We start from the raw sequence: 19,719 nt of genomic DNA, 5'->3' as shown, positions 1-19,719 counted from the left end.
TACATCTGTATGATGGATGAAACTAAGTTAGGACTGTTAAAAGAACCATTCAAGGGCATCTCTTGTAAAGTGCTCAACTTGATCAGAGGCAGATACAGTACTAAATATATATACATTTATAGTAGCACTGCACCTGATATTACCAAGTCTGCCATCCAAGCTGTAACCGGGCCCAATGTTCCTTAACTTCGGTGATCGGACAAGAACCAGTGTTTCAACTGAATCGAATAATTACACTATTATCCGTTTTTCAGGTATTTTCAAAGTATTTTATACACAAATACAATAACATGTGCATAATTGTTTTTTCATACACATCCAACAGTGAGAAACTCGGCAAATTACAGGATGGATACCTATAATTTATCGTGCCTTTCTTAGACTGTGGGAGTGGAGGTCAGAGTCCCTGACACTGGGTCAGGATTGAAGGCAAGCATGTGAAAACCCATCTTTTTACTTTGTAATAGTGCGGATCATTTCAATTTTATGATACACTATACGACCCCCGGGAAAGGTGCGTCATTTACAAGTAATTAATGACACACTTTACCACAAAAGGACAGTCATGGTTCAATGCTCTCTAACAGGTCCGTCACTAAACGCAAGTCAATTTTGTGACGCAGAGGTGCGTCATGATATAGGTGTATGACACACACCGGACAAATGACACTGACACTGACATTGCTGTATGTTCACGTATATTGAACTCAAACCAAGTTTTAAAATATTAAAAAATCACCAATGATAAAATAAATTATGCATAATTTATTATAAATTTAAAATCACATTATGTACATTATGCAAACAAAAAAGTCATTTTCAAGAAGTTCTTTACTTCTTTGGTATCAAACAAAAAGTTAGAAGATTCCCAACAGATAGAGATGATTTTCTACTAGAGTGTCAACTCCAACACAATACTGTAGCCCAAATAGCTTATGGCTGCACCATGTCGAGCAGTCATCCTTGCTCAGTTTGCATTTCTTCTGTCATCTAGCCAGTTGACTCTCCAGTAGTTGAATAGTATCTCTATGTCTGTTTCACAATTATCTGTTATGGAAATAACTACTGCATTGTGAGAGATTTCTAAGACAGTGTTCACAACATGTAGTATTTGTCAATCAGAATCTTCGTCCTCCGTATCTTCAGCCAACACGGGTACAGAGGGCTGTGATCTTTCCATGTTGGTAGACTGCGATTGTGATGATCCAAAAAACAGAGATCTGAACTAAAATAATACAAACATATAATTTTAAGTGGGTGAACATCTTAATTTATTTCAATGAATTGAGCATATCTGGACAACTAATGAAGTAGTTGCATGTCCAAGGGTTCAAGTTGTTCTAATGGTAAAGGCCTATTTATACCAGGACGATGACAATCAACTATAACAACTGTAGATAAATATGCAATTGATAATCATAATCATTGATGAAAACAATAATATTGACATCATGATCACGATGGCAATCAACTATAACTACTGTAGATAAATATGCATTCATATTTATGATAATCATAATCATTGATGAAAACAATAATATTGACATCATGATCACGATGGCAATCAACTATAACTACTGTCGATAAATATGCATTCATAAATACTGCCATTGATAAAAATGATTACCAATAATATCATGACAAAAATGATTTTATTGTTCTTATAGATCGATCATAACATCTTTTGTTTTTATGTAAGACATTCACCGAGAGGTACTTAGGTAGTGCATTGTTTCACTATTTTTATCATAATTTGCCATAAAACGTACATTTAAGACAAAAGAATGACCTGGTTTAATGTTTTTAAAGTAATAGATAACATTATTTTTACAAAACGTCATAAATTGTAGGGAATGTGTCTTTACGTAATCACATTTGGATTACCATAAATTACTACTACTTGACATCACAATGTTTGTATTTGATATTGTTCTGTGTTTTACCTTCTTGCTAGGTGGTGTGCCTGGTACGACCTCATCTAGGTCACTATCACTAACTCTGTTATCTGGGCTTATATTCCCTTGTTCCATTTCTCTGGTTGGTAGAACAGGTATAACAGGGCTGGAAGCAATACCTGAAAAAAAACAATTACAATAAAATATTGCCACATTAGCTGGATGGATAATTTAAATTTATTCAGAAAAGATATGGAGAGATACAGCAAAACAATAGCAAAATGGAAACAATTCAAGCTTAGAACATCCTCACAGTTTCAGAAAATCAATATGGTCATTATTTCCAAGTGTGGCGTCTCTTTCGAGTACAGTTGTAACGGTGTCACAGACGCCGTGGTAATTCATTCATTACTTTTTATTCGTTTGTTCACATATTTACAATATTGCTATCAATGATCTAGGTTGACAGGCAGAAATTGTTTAAACTTGCACTGTACTTAATCTTATCTATAAGAGTGTTCTTAACTGCCATTGGTTTCCACATTTAATATAGCCTTAAATAAAGCCTTAAAGTTCTAGGGATCCGAGTTCAAATCAACCAATTACATTACTTTCACAAATGCACCTTAAATTGTATTATGTTGTAAAACATAACAATAAAGTTTATCTTATCTTACCTTCATCATGTCTTTGTCCATTTGATGTACTTGGCTTTGCATGATGGGTAGTTAAATGTAGAGTGTCATCATCTGGGAAACTAATGTCATGTGCAATGCTATGCCTAAAAAGAAATAAAAACATATTTGTTTATAATTTAAAAATAAATTAAGCATTTAGATGGATGTGTTGTCATCATTGTTTAGGTATGCAGTAGATTTCACTTTCAATGCTATTTTTTTTTAAATTGTGTAATTAAAAAGCCCACAATGATCCTACAAAAGTTATGGAGAAAGCGTGACTTGCCTGTGTATAACTACATTAAAAAGTAAAAAAACAAAAATACTTGGTACATGTACATGCATACAATTGGACTAATATTGCATTAACAATGATTTTATGTGGTATACTTTGCACTTGAGTGTACCTTGATTTATTGGCTGCTAATGTGGTTCCAGCATCTCCCTTCTGCTTCCTGATTGAATTTCCTTTATTTTTATTCAAACTACTGCAAGATGGAATTAAAACTGTAATTATTAATGTGCACTATAGCACAAAAGAACATAAACCAAATTATATAACAAAGATACATTAACTCCACAATCTAACCAATTACCTCTGCTGGTGTAATTCAGTTTAGGAGGGAACCGAATAAAGGTGAACCTGTATCCATGCCAACTCGTAACCACCACCTCGCTCTCACCATTAGGAGCTTGGCTCGTACCCATCAGTCTAGAGACACATGGTATAGTCTACAGATAACCTTATCCCTCAGCCAGGCCAATATTTGTATACTATGCCCATCAGTCAGGTCAATATTTGTATATTATGCCCCTCAGCCAGGTCAATATTTTTATACTATGCCCCTCAACCAGGTCAATATTTGTATACTATGCCCCTCAGCCAGGTCAATATTTCTATACTATGCCCCTAAACCAGGTCAATATTTGTATACTATGCCCTTCATCCAGGTCAATATTTGTATACATTGTCAATATTTGTAAACTATGTCCCAAGCCAGGTCAATATTTGTATACTTTGCTCATCAGCCAGGTCAATATTTGTGAACTATGCCCCTCAGCCAGGTCAATACAGCATTTGTATACTATGCCCCTCAGCAAGGTCAATATTTACATACTCTCAGCCAGGTCAATATCTGTATACTATGCCCCTCAGTCAGGTAAATATTTGTATACTATGCCCCTCAGCCAGGTCAATATTTATATACTATGCCCCTCAGCCAGGTCAATATTTGTATACTATAATGCCCATCAGTCAGGTCAATATTTGTATATTATGCCCCTCAGCCAGGTCAATATTTTTATACTATGCCCCTCAACCAGGTCAATATTTGTATACTATGCACCTCAGCCAGGTCAATATTTGTATACTGTGCCCCTCAGCCAGGTCAATATTTGTATACTGTGCCCCTCATCCAGGTCAATATTTGTATACTATGCCCCTCAGCCAGGTAAATATATGTATACAGTACTATGCCCCACAGCCAGATTTTACTTTGAAATTTATACCTTGTATTCTTGGCTGTGCTAACTCGTGTACTTGACTGTAACTGTGAACTGCGAGAGCTCTGTGACTGTGATGCGGAGACAGGATCCGCAAGAGTAGCTAAAACAAAGCTTGCTTCAAGAACGGAATCATTTTCAATACAGAAGACTATTGGTCTAATAAAAAAAAATTGTTTAAAGTTTCTAAACTATTTTATTGCTACTATATTTGTAGACATCCTTGTTTTGATCAATTAAATTTTATGTATCCTTTTAATTTTCACTCCTGTTTTAAAACATTGCTCTACAAAAAAAAAAGGGGCAAATGTAAAACAGTTGCAATATTGATTTTTTTATCCTGTATAAATATGTTTTTAAATAAACAAATATATTGAAATTCTTCAATGAATGGAAATGTGGTATTTTTGTAAAAAGAACTTGTTTCGTCAAATGTACAGAGAACAAAAAACAATAAATAACATACTTGCCAGTTGTCTCAAAATGAACTGAGAGAGGAAGACTTGCTGCATCTGAGAACGACAAAATAGCCTGGTAGAAAAAATAAACATTACTAAAACATAACAAAAACACTGATAAAGTACTTTTAAATATGATTGTTTTGGCAATATTAGGTCCTAGTTTGTTAACAAAAGGCCACAAATACATTGTCCCAATGTATTTTCCTCCTTTCCCAGATCTTTCCAGGTTCAAAAATTCTCCTGATATTTCATTTTTCCTAGTTGCTACCTCTGAGTTTCATAGTTCAGAGTTGTTTCTTGCCAGAGGGAGTAAGTTTGATTGACACAAGCACTGTAATATACAGATTTATAAATGTAGCCTTACCCTCAGTTCCTTTAGACAGAATGTGACCTCTGTGTCAACGCCAATGCAGTACTCCTGAAACTCTTCTGGATTCAAACTCATTTCTGTGTGCATGACTTTGCTAGGGTCTGAATGCATGAAAAATTTAAGTATGCCATACAAAAGAATATTTTGAGTAGACGTATACTATTTCTCTCAATCTTAGAGATTGTCTAATGGACTGTTTTTGTGGGCTATTTAAAAATAAAATTTGGCAAATACTTTTAAAGTACTATATGTACACGGACACATAAACTGGAGTGAAATATAATGTATAGACAGACAAACTGGATAAAAGCATGGGCTGAGCCATACCTGGTTCGTCGTCAACATAGTTCTTAAAACTAATAAGCTGAGGATTGACGTTTAGTGATATTTCTTCAAGAGACGTCTGAAAATTCATGACTGTATCACTCCAAATCCTGCAACAACACAAAAAACAATTATTAGTATAATTGAACATTTTCGAATTATCAATTACAGTACTTCAGTAAAGTACAAATACTATACTTTTTTTTATTAGTCTTCTTTTAAAGGGGGAAGCATTATTTTTTGATTTTTTTCTCTACAGAAGTGATTAACTTTATTAAAACTGTGAAATGGCCTATTCAAAGTCTTTTTTTATAATAATCTTAATTGTTCATGTTTTTGGGGGACAATACATCTTTAATTAAATCAGATGTTTGCCCTACTTTGTTACTACTGGGGATGAAAAACATACTGTAGGCGAAAGTGCAGGCCTTGAGAAAATAAAAATTACTTTGAGTTGGCTATTATTTTATTTGGAGATAAATCTTTTGAGAACACTGCCTGTAAAGTCTCTGTTTCCTGATAGGTGAGGTTGTAGGTTTTGACAATTCCTATAAGAAATAAACATTCATGAGATATGACTTTCAGAAAATTTTTTGGGAATATCTTTAAATAAATATATCAAGGATGACCTTAAGCGAACTGATTCATTATCCTTCTTAAAAGTGGCAATCCTGTTCACAAGACAAACATATACAAAATGCTCTACTCAAAGCTAGTCTTATTTATACTTGTAATTTGTCATGAGAAAAAACCCTGATATGACAGGACCCTTGGATTGGTAGACGAGCATCATAATCATCCACATGGATATTGCATTTACCAACGAGCTGCAAGTTTTATAAAAAAAACAATTTTCAATAAGTCAACTCCAATGTTAGATTGCATTTTGTGGTGGGTGGGTGCATTTAGCTGGGAATAGAGACAGAGCGATACATAAAGTAGGCCATCCAAGTTTTTGATACACTGGTGACTTTTAATGACCTTTTCAACCAGAAAGCGCCATCTCTAATTATTCTACTCCGCGTCCAAATTGTATTGTTGCCTTTTAAGGATGGTTTACGACCTGTGGCTTAATCTCTCGTTAAAAGAAGGTGTTATAAAACAAATAATAATATGTTTTATATTCGTAAAATGGAACTTGTAAATAAAAAGATGAAATGTTCTATTTTCACCTCATTATTTGTACCATTGCACTCAATCCATTAGTCGCTTCAGTAAATGAGTGAGTTACATAATTACCATGTTTACAGTACAACTGGAACACCATCCTGGCTTCCTGTGTATTTAGCTCTATTTTACATCTATCAACACTCTTCTCAATGCTGCTTAGAGACTTGAAGACAGCGAAGCATGACTATGAAAAAGACAACACATTATTGAACAATGCTAATGAATTATTGTAAATGTTGGGCTTTGAATTATTCTTTCTTTGCTTCCTTACTGTAGCACAAGCAGAATTGTAAATATAGATTCACAATAGTGAAAATGGATAAGAGAAAATCTATCACAATACATTACAAGAAATAATAATTTAAGATTTTAATTCATCACAAAACCAGGTCATCTAAATTAAAGGTGATTATTATTAAAGATAATTTTTCCGAAAATGTAATTTAAAAAAATATGCTGATTGTTTCAGCAACAACATGATTGGAATTTAGATCATGCACAGTATGGTACAGTAAGAACAAAAATTGTGCTACTGTATAAAGCATGCATGCAAATTGAAGAATAGAAAAATCTTTTAGTAGCATTAATCTAAATACCAATATTGTATCACATTTTTATTTGTAAATACCCAGTAGTAGAATTCATTGACTACCATAATCTACAATTTACCATACCAAGCATTTTGATATAATTTTGTCTGTATTTTTTCATATAGGGATATTATTTGATCATAAGATATCCTTATTAAAAACAAACACCTCCCCAAAATAAACGCCTCCCTCAAATAAACACTAAAAACCATCCTGAACAATACACGCCCCAGGGCATTCATTCAAATAAATATGTTATACAACCTTCATTGTTATCCGACATCTGAAGGCATCCTCTTCATCATCCTCCGAGTTAGATGGTTGATTTCCAGATCCATCGTCATATTCAGAGAAGAAATTTGGAGAAAAGATGAAGCAAGCATACGCTGAACGTGATGTGTTTACAGTACGCAGAGCAAGCTGTGAAATGATCAACGAAATTATTAATATACAAATACACTTTTTTAAAATTGTTGGTATCATCTAAAAATAATAATCAAGCAGGTTGTTTTTTCTTATTTTTGTTGTTTTCGCTAATTTTTTTTGTCTTTTTAAAGAATTATAAATTCTTTTTTAATAGAATTTCACAATTTGGTACAGTATATTGCATATAAGTACACTGTCTTAATTCATTGTAATTAAGGCTGCAACACACTAGGACAACAACAATCTATAGTATTGACGATAAATTATATGTAACACACATTTTTCTTTCATAAAACAAAAGAAATTTAAAAAGTTTCCATTCTAGAACTACAGTAAAAAGGATAACCTTTTATGCTGTCTTTGATGAAATGAAAATGATGTCATGATCAACAAGAACAATAACATCGTTGTATCGTCATGATCATATTGCTCTTTATCATGACGTCATCCAATTGGACGTGTGAAAATATTATTTTATTTTAGGATGTAAACCATTTCAATTTATTTTGTTTTCTGTATAAAAAAAGGAATATTTATCAACTTATCATCGATCGTTATCATTCTAGGTTTATATGGGCCTTAAAAAGGTTTAATTGTGATATTGTTTAGGGTACAGTAATTGTGGTTTTTATTTCTAGGTGTCAAGTCCTAGAATGCTGATAGATAGGTGTGTGGTATGTTAAAAGTTGTACATTTCTTATGTTTGTATTTTAACTTTACTGTCTGTATACTGATAACCCAGTATCAAGAAGAATTTAAATAAAAACAAGAAAGAAAAAGAAAAAATTTAAAAGGCTGCTAACTTACTCCTTGCTCTAATGGCTCAATGTACAGTTCATCTCCAATCCTTGCTAAACAGTGGATTGCTCTGCCAAATACTGCAATTTAATCAAACATTATTTATTTAATTGTAAAAATCTATAGTGAAAAAGGCTCAAATGCAAATATGTATTAAGGCTAATTTACATACAGATGAGCGGCAACGTTAAATAAAATTATAGAATCTATGTTATTCCTCATTCCGCTCAGGATAGATACAGATTTCATGTGGGACAAGTTACATGGTTTTCTGCTAATTAATACCGTTACCACTCATCTGTGTAAAATGGCCTATAGTAGCATGCTGTATTGTGAAATACTGGATTATTTATCTACAGACGTACCACCATTTTCGAAATTCTTGCAATTTTATATTCTACTTTCGAATTCGTGCTAGATACATTTTTAATGAAAAAGCTCATTATGTTTTTAGTTTCTATTAATGCTATTGACATTTTTTTTAAACCTCGATCGGTATTACTTTTTGAGTACAGTAAATATAAATATTTATTTCATTATTTATAAATAATTTGTGTTTTCATTTTATCTTACAGGTTTCAATAAATTTTAATGTGTTCTTTTAGAAAATTTGTTTAACGAGTAGACACGCCTATTGCATATTTTTTTCACAGTTAATTACGAAACTAGTGCATACTGTGCCAGCTCAATGAGAGAGGTTTATGCAATAAAGGAAGACGATGCATGATGATTTTTGCATTCCGCCACTTTGACGTGACCATGATTTTAGGATAATAATAAAATATATAGATAACATGCCGTTAAAATCAATCTACCCAGGCCTACAGTAGGCCTATGATGTACAATGATAGATGTGAGAATAATAATGGATGGATAATAAAGGTGGACACGATTCTCAAGTCAAAAATGTAATCTGCACTGATATTTATAAATTTAAATTTATGAACGGCATATGTGAGACTTACCAATTATTTAATTAGGCCTAGGCCTAATTGATTATTATAAATGAAGAAATAATAGATATTCAAATTAAGCTAGTACCTACTATAGGCTAGATTATAGGCTAGGCCTAGTAGTATGCCTAGTAGTCTAGGCCTAGCCTATCTTATGATGATATAGGGCCTAGGCCTAGCTAGGCCTAGGCTAAATTTGAACGATACATTTACCTTTAACATTTGCAGCAGGAATTACACACTTCATTTAAAGTTGTGGTAAAGTCTTCTATCTAGCCTACTTATATCTTACCAACACATCTCAAGAACAGAATTAACACATTAACGTGTATGGTGGTATTGTATCAGCCTAGACCTAGGGTAGCTAGGCCCTACTGAGTAGAGTTTTCTTAATAATCGATTCTCCCGCCACCACACACACACACTGCTGAAACAACACTGTGTGTGCATTGATGCATCACATTCACACGCGTTTCGACGACGTTACGTTGTACGTTGTAATTGCTGTACGACGTCCCATTACTACAAAAATATAGAGGGCGTACGTACATAAAAGGTCACGAGAAAAAGTACTGATGCGCCCCCACACATCCAGAAAAAAGGGAAAAAAGACTGTGTACTGTGTGCAGAGCAACTCTAGCTGGAGTGTGTTACTTTTCTGGGCCTAGGCTGCTTAGCTACTTCATTATTAAAAGAAAAAAAGATAATTTTTGTTTTCATCTGTAAATTATAAGGAAAAAATGGTAAGTATTGCTAAAAACCCAACTTTTCAACATTTTTTTTCCAGCTATCCTAGGCCTAGCCAGTGATTGATTGTCAAGTCAGCATACACCACCAGTAGACTAGGCTAGGCCGGGCCGGGATCCAGTCAAGTCGCCCCATCGCAAAGTCGCCTCATACAAAGTCGCCCAATACAAAGTCGCCCCATCGCAAAGTCGCCCCAAAACAAAGTCGCCCCGGCACAGTCGCCCCATCGCAAAGTCGCCCCATTACAAAGTCGCCCCAACGCAAAGTCGCCCCATCGCAAAGTCGCCCCATCGCAAAGTCGCCCCATCGCAAAGTCGCCCACGGTTTTATTTCTGTATGATTATGAAGCGCCGCCGCTAGTAGTACGCTGTTTTAATCATATCGGTTGCGTTTGATATCGATTGCGTTGTTACTTTGGTCGCGCTAAATGTCGCATACATTATAATGTTTATCCTATTATATACATAATTTGTGTTTTAATTTTTATTTTACAGGTTTTAATGGAGTGATGTGCTTTTAAAAATCATTAAAAAAATACTCCCTTGTTTGAAAGTTCTAAAAAGATTATCCCTGATTTATAGTTTCGAAAATGTTAATTTAATATGATTTTAAAATTAGTTACCAGAGCCACAATTACGAATCTTTCTTCAACCTACGCGTGGATACCAGCTCAATTTTTAGGATAATATAATAAATGTATAAATGTGTAGTAGGCCTTCGTATAGATTAACAGTAGTTAAAACAATAACAGTGTTGTAAGACAATGAGTGTTATAGGCTACTTGATCATTTTGCATTTATTGACAAGTTATGTGTCTTAATTTTATGACTTTTCAAAATGAAGAAAAAAAAAAAAAATTTCATCGCCGATATGATTGTTTTACATGCAGGTATTTTAGTAAAATTTAAAACGCTACATATTGACCATGGAAAAACCATCGTACAGTATCGTGTGCGTGTTTTTTAAAAAGGGGAATCCCCGACGGTCAGCAGAAAGACGTAGCAGCTGTGAGGACAGATACCAGAAGGCGCAGCTCCGATTGGTTTCAGAGTTTCAGATGGCGAGTCGCCTTTTATTCAACAGCACAATGATCATTTTACTGAAGAAATTCTTTTCAACCCTTTTGGTTATAGAACATTCTAATTATCATGCCTAATAAATATCCTCATATCGGGTGTTTATTTAATTTTAAATTAAACAAGACAGAGACACGGAGTAATACGTACACGGACGTACGACGAATACACACACGCACGTCATCATTTACGACATATAGTGGTGATATGATGCAATTTTATAATGGATATAATGATGGGATTGCCTTTCAAGGCTTACAATCAATGTTCATTGTAATACTATGTATATAATAGTAAACTGAATGTTTATAAATAAATTGTTTTACGTAATTTGTTGCATATAAAATAAAAGACACAGACGCAGCCTACGTTTCCTATAAAATATTTCACATTTAAATAATTATGTACTGTTAAATGACATTACATTATGCTGGATAATACTATAATCTTAAACTATGTTTACAAATTGTCATTTTTTAAGGCACACATCTTTCTCATCATACTGACCTGTAAAATAAAAACAAAAATCAATTATTAATATAGGCCTAATAATAATAAATATTCATCGACCAAAGTAAAAATAATCTAGATAGTATAACATCATTTTATCGCGACCAAAATTAAACGCGACCGATTTCGAACGCGACTGATATCATCGTAAAACTCCGGCGGGGTTTCCCCATCTTTAGATGATGCGTTGTAGTGCGACAACGGCGGAGTAATTACGGGGGTTTCCCTCTGGTAAGCTAGCACGTTAGTGCGACCGCGGAGTGATTAGTCGGGGTTTCCTCTCTGATGATCGGGGTGCGTGACGATCGTGTAACCTGAGACTACATGGCGGGACTTCCCCTTTTATGCATACACGTTCCGTGTTATTTTGTGTATCATTGCGACATTTTACGCACTTGTAAACTATTTTTTAACGTTTTGGGGCGACTTTGCGATAGGGCGACTTTGTGATGGGGCGACTTTGCGATGGGGCGACTTTGCGTTGGGGCGACTTTGCGTTGGGGCGACTTTGCGATGGGGCGACTGTGTCGGGGCGACTTTGTTTTGGGGCGACTTTGCGATGGGGCGACTGTGTAAGGGGCGACTTTGTATGGGGCGACTTTGCGATGGGGCGACTTGACTAGCATCCGCCGGGCCATGCCCTCCTCCTCCTGGCTGATTGGCTGGTCCTGCCCTACCTGCCCTTTAATCTATTATAATCCCAGGCTAGGCCTAATCTAGTCCCACTAGGCAGTATAGTAGTAGGTAGGTGTAAAATGTTAGGCCTTTAGCTTACCTTTTTAGTATTCTAACCTTTATTAGTTAAGTAAGAGGCAATGTGGGTTTTAAACTCGTAAGGAGCCTCTTCTCTCATATGTTTGTGTTTGTCAAGTTTGTTTTTCAATGAGTTTACACTCTTGCTATTGACAACCAATACATTTGAATTGTCCGAACGAGTCCTTTTGGATTTGTTGTTTTTTGTTTGTCCTTTTTAATTGTGTGTAATGTTCATGTTATGCACAATTGGAACAATTAAAATTTATATGAACGATTTAAAATTGCGCAGGAATTTCCGTATTCACTCATCGGCACTCGATCCAGTCGCACTACCTCCAACGACCGTTAGCTCATCAAATACCCAAATGCTTGTTATGTTATGAAATAACATACAGTATACATATAAATTGTAATTTTGTATACCTTTTTTCAATTTGTATTTTGGTGAGCCGCTTGAAAGTGATTCATTTTGCTTTTTGGTTAACCAGTCTTTTGGATTTTGAATTCTTTTTTTGTTTGTTTTGTATGTTGTTCTTTTCTGACAAAATATTTTTTTTAAATTTTGTTGTTGAATATGTCATTTTATTTTCACATAATAGTTATTCACTTTGACCAAAAACTGGATCGAAAAAAAATTATTTACCTGAAAAAACTGTAATTTAAAGCAAAAAATACTTAAATTGTCTGTCAGTGTCAGACAATGATTTTTGGTTAAAATTGACCATTTATTTTGTCTTTTTATAAGTGAAATTATTATTTTTATTTTTTTTTTCAGGTAAGTAAATAACTTCATTAAAACTGTTAAATGGCGTATTAAAAGTCTGATTTTATTAATCTTTAGTTTTTCGGGGACAATACACCTTTAAATGAAATGAAATTATCACCTTCCTTTCATTAGTTGGTGTTAGTTCTTGGAGACTTGCATATTCCTCATCGCAAGAGTAACTTACCAGACAAATTCAAGAACCTACTTGTACCAGGCCGAGTTCAGCACATCTTATGCACGGGTAACTTATGCACAAAGGAATCGTATGACTACCTTAAAACATTAGCCAGTGATGTTCATGTCGTCAGAGGTGACTTTGATGAGGTAAATTACGGTAGTAAGCAGTGAAGACCCCTTATTTGGGACATTCCTATTCAGGGGACACTCCTATAATTATCATTCTTGTTAAACCAACAAGAGCAATATGTTTCACTACTATGCAAAAATGTGTGCATTCATGGGAATGTATGCAACATTTAAAATTGTATTCTGAAACATGATTTAATTTTGTCGAAAATTAGTTTTTGTCCATTTTAAAAATTATAGCAAGCAAGCGTATGTGCATGTTATATTAAGTTCTTGTATGATATGGCCTGCAGTTTATAAGCACTAAATAAGGTATATTTATAATTTCCTTTTATGAAGATATAACTAAAAGTAAAAGCATGATGGTAAAAAATTGTGCGTAGATCACATAACTATTTATTGCATACATTTTATAAAGTGCTCATGGACTAAGGTCAATCAAAATCCGTTCAGTAATCTTGCTAAAAGACAAATGCACAGACAAATAAACCAGGGTGACCACATAACCTCTTTGGCAGGTAATAACTTATTTAACATTTTATTTTCAAAGAACATAACCTATCCTGAGCAGAAAGTGGTGACAGTTGGTCAGTTTCGTATTGGTATTTGTCACGGTCATCAAGTTGTCCCCTGGGGTGACATTGACAGTCTTGCTATGGTACAGAGACAACTAGATGTTGATATACTAATCTCCGGCCATACTCACAAATTTGAAGCTTTTGAACACGAGAATAAATTTTACATCAATCCAGGCTCTGCTACAGGTGCTTACAATGCATTGGAAAGGTATGTTATGAAATTTACTTTTATTTTAAAATATATTTTTGGTACAGTAGTCTTTCCTAGTACCGCATTTTTTTGGTTTTCCTATTCAAAGGATTTAGGCCTTACATAAATGTCTGGTTCAGAGAATTACCTGCCAACTAGCCCAATGTTGTCGGGTGTCGCCTAATGAGGTTTATAAGGTAAAGGTATTTATATTTGTCCTCAAGCTTAGCTGGAAACTGAGGAAATTCGGATTAGGCCCTCCACGGACGCACGGCAGCCAGCAGTGCAGCGCCTACCAGATCAGCACACCGGGAGACGATCCCCTACTCTTTCGAATAGTGTACCAAGTTCTTTAACATGCACTGTTAATTACACGGGACCAACTGCTTTACATCCCATCCGAAGGATGAGGCAATGAGAGTAAAGCATCTTGCCTAAGGATATATATATATTTCGGTATCTTTTATTCATCAAATAAGTATATACATAAAACAATTCATGGCAGTATAAACTGAATTGCGAACTGAGTAGTTAAATACATTATACAAAATATACAGAATTAAACAAAATGAGCAAAATGAAGATTAATACAATAGTTAAGTTACGGTACATAGTCAATTAATTAGTAGAAAAATATCTTTAAAAATATATAATGTTTAAATATATAGAAATAAATAAATATAGTTTTCAATTTTCATTCTTTTTCGTTCATTCATTTAGTAATTTAACCATTGATGGTATAGGGGAGCATTGGAATCGTTTAGTTCTACATTTATATTCTTTGTATTTAAGTGATTTTCGCATATTCATGTTATGTGTTTTATTGTTTAGTGGGAACCATTCACTAAATCTATTGTTTTGTACACATTTGTGAGCAAAATTGGCACAAAGCAGGTCACGGCGGTCTGACAAACGTTCAAAGCCTAACTCAGTCAGGGCCGCATCGTATGATGTATAGTTCTCATAGCCTATTATACACCTACAAGCCCTTTTCTGGACGCGTTCAATCAGGTTGGATTGTGCGTGGGTTATACCAAAATGCCAAACTGGGGCGGCGTATTCTAAAACGGGTCTGATGTAGACCTTAAATACAATGGACAGCTCCTCCTTATTGAAACCACTTAGCTTGAGAAGTCTCAACATGAATAGTTTTTGGTTCCCCTTCTTAACTATTTCATTTGTATTGCTCTCCCATCTAAGATCATTATCAATCACGACACCTAGTAATTTGACTTTATCGGCAAGTGGTAACACAGTACCATTAATTGTGAAATTCCGGTCTGGAAGTAAGCGGCGGCCAAAGAAAACTTGGAATATTTGGCATTTAGCGGGGTTTAGTTTCAATTTGTTATCGGACGCCCATTGGGAGAGTATATTGATGGAATTTTGAATTATACTATTCTCCCATGGCTTAATTTTTTTCCCCTAAAGTAAGATCGTCAACATACTTCCGGAATTCCAGCTTCATTTGACCCATCAAGAGCGTTATTAATAACGACCAGGAATATCAGAACAGCAAGTAGGGTTCCTTGGGGAACACACCCAGTAAGGATGACCCACTGCGAATATACGTCTTTGTATTTCACTCTTTGGCGTCTGTCAATCAAAAAGTCAATTATCCACTTCAACAAGGAGGCAGGGATATTGAGATCTAATAATTTAGACACTGCTATAGTGTGATCGACCAGGTCAAACGCCTTGCTAAAGTCAGTAAGTACCAGAGTGCAAATATTACTTGCCACATCAGTATTGGAAGCAAGAAAATGGTAGATGTCTATTAGGCAGTGGGTTGTGGAGACGCCCTTTTGGTTTCCATATTGCCTAATGTCTAGTTTTGGTTTGATGGCGTCAATAACTATTTGAGTTACTTTGCGTTCAGCTATTTTAGACAGGGTGGGGGTAAGAGAAATGGGCCTTAACTTTTCTAGCGAAGGAGGATACGTTTTCGGGACAGGGACAACGTTAGCTGCCTTCCACTGGGAAGGAACTTTACCCTGTGATATTGAGGCGTTAATGATGTTGGTAACAGGCTAACTAAATTCTACTGCACATTCCTTCAGAAGAATCTGAGGTATGTTGTCTGGACCACCAGATTTGGCAATAGACACTTTTCTTAACTCATCATATATTTCATATGGTTCAAATTGGGGGGGTGGTTCAGGACAAGGTAGGTATGCTGGTAGCATGGACGTATCAATTGGGGGTTGTTGCTGGGAGTAACTAGCTAACTGGGCGTTTACTACGTTAGCGGTCATTAAGTAGTCCTCTGGGTTGACACCATTAATATGGATAGTAGAGGATGGGGGTTTTTTATTTGTGATGCTGCGAATCTCCGAATGCCATCTCTTAACATTAGTTTCGCGCAAGATTCTAACTTTGCGCTGGGAGTAGCGTTTCTTACATACATTAATTTCATGGATAATTTTGTTACAGAAATGTTTCCTTAATGGTTCATTACCTTTAGCAAACGCAGATTGTCGTTTTTTGATAAGTTTTTTAATAGTATTGTTCATCCATGGCTTATCATTGGGGTGGATATTAACATTTTTGGTTGGGAAGATCCTTTCAACAGCACCATTGACTAGTTCATAAAAAAGGTCTGCTTTGGATGCGAAAATCATGCATCATGGTGGTGGCACTATTGCAGCTCCCAATTCCTTCCCATCATGCATCGCTCACGCTATTTGCGATAAACCTTAAAACCAATCTCTAATTCTCCCAATTTAAGGTAATTTTCACCAGATTATATATCAATTCTCACCTACAGTACTACTACTACTGTACTGGTTTTACTATTTTCCTACCAAATACTCAGATTTATGAATGAATTTGATTGATTTGATTGTTATTAATTATTATTGTATTCATATTTTTGCTAACATTGTGACAACATTTTTAAAAAAGGCATTTGATTGAATTTTGCTACCAACAGCCAACTTTGCCAGTTTGTCTTGTGAAAATTCTGCATTTTTTGTTGAATCTCTTCAGGTTTTTTTGACAATTTTTTAAAATTTACCAGATTTTTATGACCCAGGGGTGGCAGGTCTGAACCCACCCCAAACCTTGTGATCTATAATACTATGTAACAGTTCTATACATTCCCTGCAACATTTTACCTTTTTATAAATTTCATCAAATTTCAATATATATATTTCTCTCTTTTCAGCAATATTGTGCCAGCATTTGTACTTCTAGATATCCAAGCTGCTACCGTGGTAACGTATGTTTATCAACTCATAGGTGATGATGTCAAAGTTGAACGAATAGAATATAAGAAAAACTGAATCAACAATGTATATGAATTTTAATCACTGTCAAATCAATATATAAATAGAATATAGAAAAAATGTCATATCGTTCACATGGTAATTTCTAAATGGTGTACCAGCCAATATTCTTTCCCTTTTTATTATGTATTTTAGATTGGGTTTTGGGGAAGGGAATGGAGTGTGGGACTACGTTCTGAACATGTCCAGTTATAAAAGAAAGAGAACTAAACTGGTTTAGCATGAATTGAATTGTGTTTTCTTTATACTTTGGTTTGAAAGGGCATATTTGTCAACTCTAAAATTAAATTTAAACTTAGCAATACTTAACAAGACCAAAATTGTCATCTTTTGATTAAAAACTTTGGCAAAAACTTATTTCTCATTCATTGTCACTCCAGAATTTACACACGTCGGAGCACACCGTACAAAACACTGGTTTTGACAGCATGAACTGCAGAGTTTGCTGGGCTATTTTTCAAATTCAAGTTTACTTGTTTACAATCTTATAAAAGTACTAAACAAAGATAATTATGTAATAAATAAATTTGATATTATGAATAAATTAAAAAAGCATTACTTGTTGGAACCGAATAGTGAAAAACAAATTTACAATTGTTCCATTTATTGTACATATTATATTGAGTAATGTATCCCATTTATAACAGTATATTATAATTATATGTGTTATTTTATTATTTTTATGACACATAGTATGAATTGTAAATACACACATGCATGCAACGTTCTTATAGTTTAAAAGACAGGCTTAGAATTAAAGTGCTGGTATATGTTTCATTGTGTCACTATTGCCTAAATGTTTCCTATACCAAATAGTTGATATTTAACACGGTTCACCGATCTTGTAAATTTGATTGGAGGATATCAGGTCACATGATATTGATCCTGTATATCTGAATTAACTATACAATTGTTTGCCTTTATGTGAACAATGGTAACTTAACACAAAATTGTAGTAGACATTTCTGTTGAAAGAATTTTTGGTGTAAGTAAAACAAATTATAGGTGCAAGTTATGCAAGTGATTGAAAATAACCAAACTAATGTTTAATTTTGCTATAAAATTATTTTTCAGAATATATAAATAAGTATTTCAAATCAGTGACCAATAGAGTCACGTAACTCCATGACATGAGCGATATTTAAATTCTGTTCAAATTCTAAGAAGTATCAAACTTCAATCACAACTTTGGAATCATAAATTACAAAATAAAACATTCCTTTTTTTGTATGTTTAATTAATAAAGTCATAAAAGTACGTATTTTATGTTTATCCTGTTTATTATTACAGTATAAAAAAATCAATATAATATAATATTTGTTGGAAATGTCCATTATTCATCAAAGTGTGAAGTATGTTTCTACACCTGTACTCATTTGTATCCAGTTGAGAGAATCTGTTATATAAAGATGAAAAGTAAAACAAAAAGTGTGAAGATTGTCATTTATTTAAACCTTATTAAACTTTACTTGTTGTTCTCATACAGTAAAAACCTGCAAGTAAGAAAATTAAGAAATGTTTAGCTTCAAAGTTCCCCTTGAACCTACTTTATGTAGCCTAGGAAATGAAAAAGAATCCAGGTTATTTAAAAGGAATCATTAATGATGCAGAGCTGGGTAAAAAATGCTGTCTGCGAAAATAAGAACTTGCCATTGCTGCTCAGATACACTTATTGATGTACTAAAGTAATAATAATAAAAGTGAAGAAAGAAATAGAATAGATATCCTAACAACATTGATTATCATTTAACAAGAAACTGTTCAGGCTAAAAGGAAAAAGGAAAACTGTTCTTCTTGCAGCCTTTACTGTCAAACAAATAATCTACAAATGAGCCCTCTGTAAATAGTATTTGTGTTTCACTTACAAGAACTCTTCCGTAAAACCCGAAAAGACTTGGAGGACTCTTGGGTGGGATTTTTTTTTAGATGAATGCTGTAAATTTTGTGAATTGCTGCAACAGCAATATGATTTTTGAGACAATCCTAATTCTAACCCCAAAGCTCTGTCTACACTATCAAACTAGTAAGTAATATGCCCAAATATGGTAGTGATATGACATCATCATGTCCATGTATATGGGTACATCTCATTTTACAAGAACACAAGCTCACCGTAAGTAATTTGATGTTGTAGGTCATCCAAACTGTCGCTTACACATTATGTCCAAGTTGGAACCAAGCTTATTTGTGATTAAATAACCATTCCATCATTCTATTCTATTCCACCACACTCAATCTCAAAATTAAATGTCTCCACATCCACAAAACCAACTCATGCAAACACAATATAACATATTCCAGACCCACACTGTGGAATAATCTTACATCCACCATTT

General features: G+C 34.3%; 2 protein-coding genes across 2 annotated transcripts; one reads left to right on the top strand and one right to left on the bottom strand.

The window, feature by feature from the left end:
* Nucleotides 1-681: 681 nt before the first annotated feature.
* On the bottom strand, nucleotides 682-9,564 carry LOC144835135 (cell cycle checkpoint control protein RAD9A-like). Its single transcript, XM_078690187.1, has 13 exons — nucleotides 9,381-9,564; nucleotides 8,224-8,294; nucleotides 7,255-7,410; nucleotides 6,470-6,584; nucleotides 5,679-5,778; nucleotides 5,234-5,340; nucleotides 4,901-5,007; nucleotides 4,542-4,606; nucleotides 4,082-4,234; nucleotides 2,980-3,060; nucleotides 2,573-2,676; nucleotides 1,944-2,074; nucleotides 682-1,225 (listed from the first exon to the last, which is right to left on the bottom strand). The coding sequence occupies exons 1-13, from the start codon at nucleotides 9,412-9,414 to the stop codon at nucleotides 1,115-1,117; spliced, it is 1,335 nt and encodes a 444-aa protein (XP_078546313.1). The 5' UTR covers nucleotides 9,415-9,564; the 3' UTR covers nucleotides 682-1,114.
* A 205-nt stretch (nucleotides 9,565-9,769) lies between these two features.
* LOC144835025 (vacuolar protein sorting-associated protein 29) lies at nucleotides 9,770-18,644 on the top strand. The gene is made up of 4 exons (XM_078690033.1): nucleotides 9,770-9,910; nucleotides 13,155-13,346; nucleotides 13,879-14,114; nucleotides 17,263-18,644. The coding sequence occupies exons 1-4, from the start codon at nucleotides 9,908-9,910 to the stop codon at nucleotides 17,378-17,380; spliced, it is 549 nt and encodes a 182-aa protein (XP_078546159.1). The 5' UTR covers nucleotides 9,770-9,907; the 3' UTR covers nucleotides 17,381-18,644.
* The last annotated feature ends 1,075 nt before the right edge of the window (nucleotides 18,645-19,719 follow it).

The sequence above is a fragment of the Antedon bifida genome, chromosome 2 (assembly GCF_963402885.1).
Source record: "Antedon bifida chromosome 2, ecAntBifi1.1, whole genome shotgun sequence".
Lineage (NCBI taxonomy): Eukaryota > Metazoa > Echinodermata > Crinoidea > Comatulida > Antedonidae > Antedon > Antedon bifida.
This window is presented reverse-complemented; position numbering and strand designations above follow the sequence as displayed.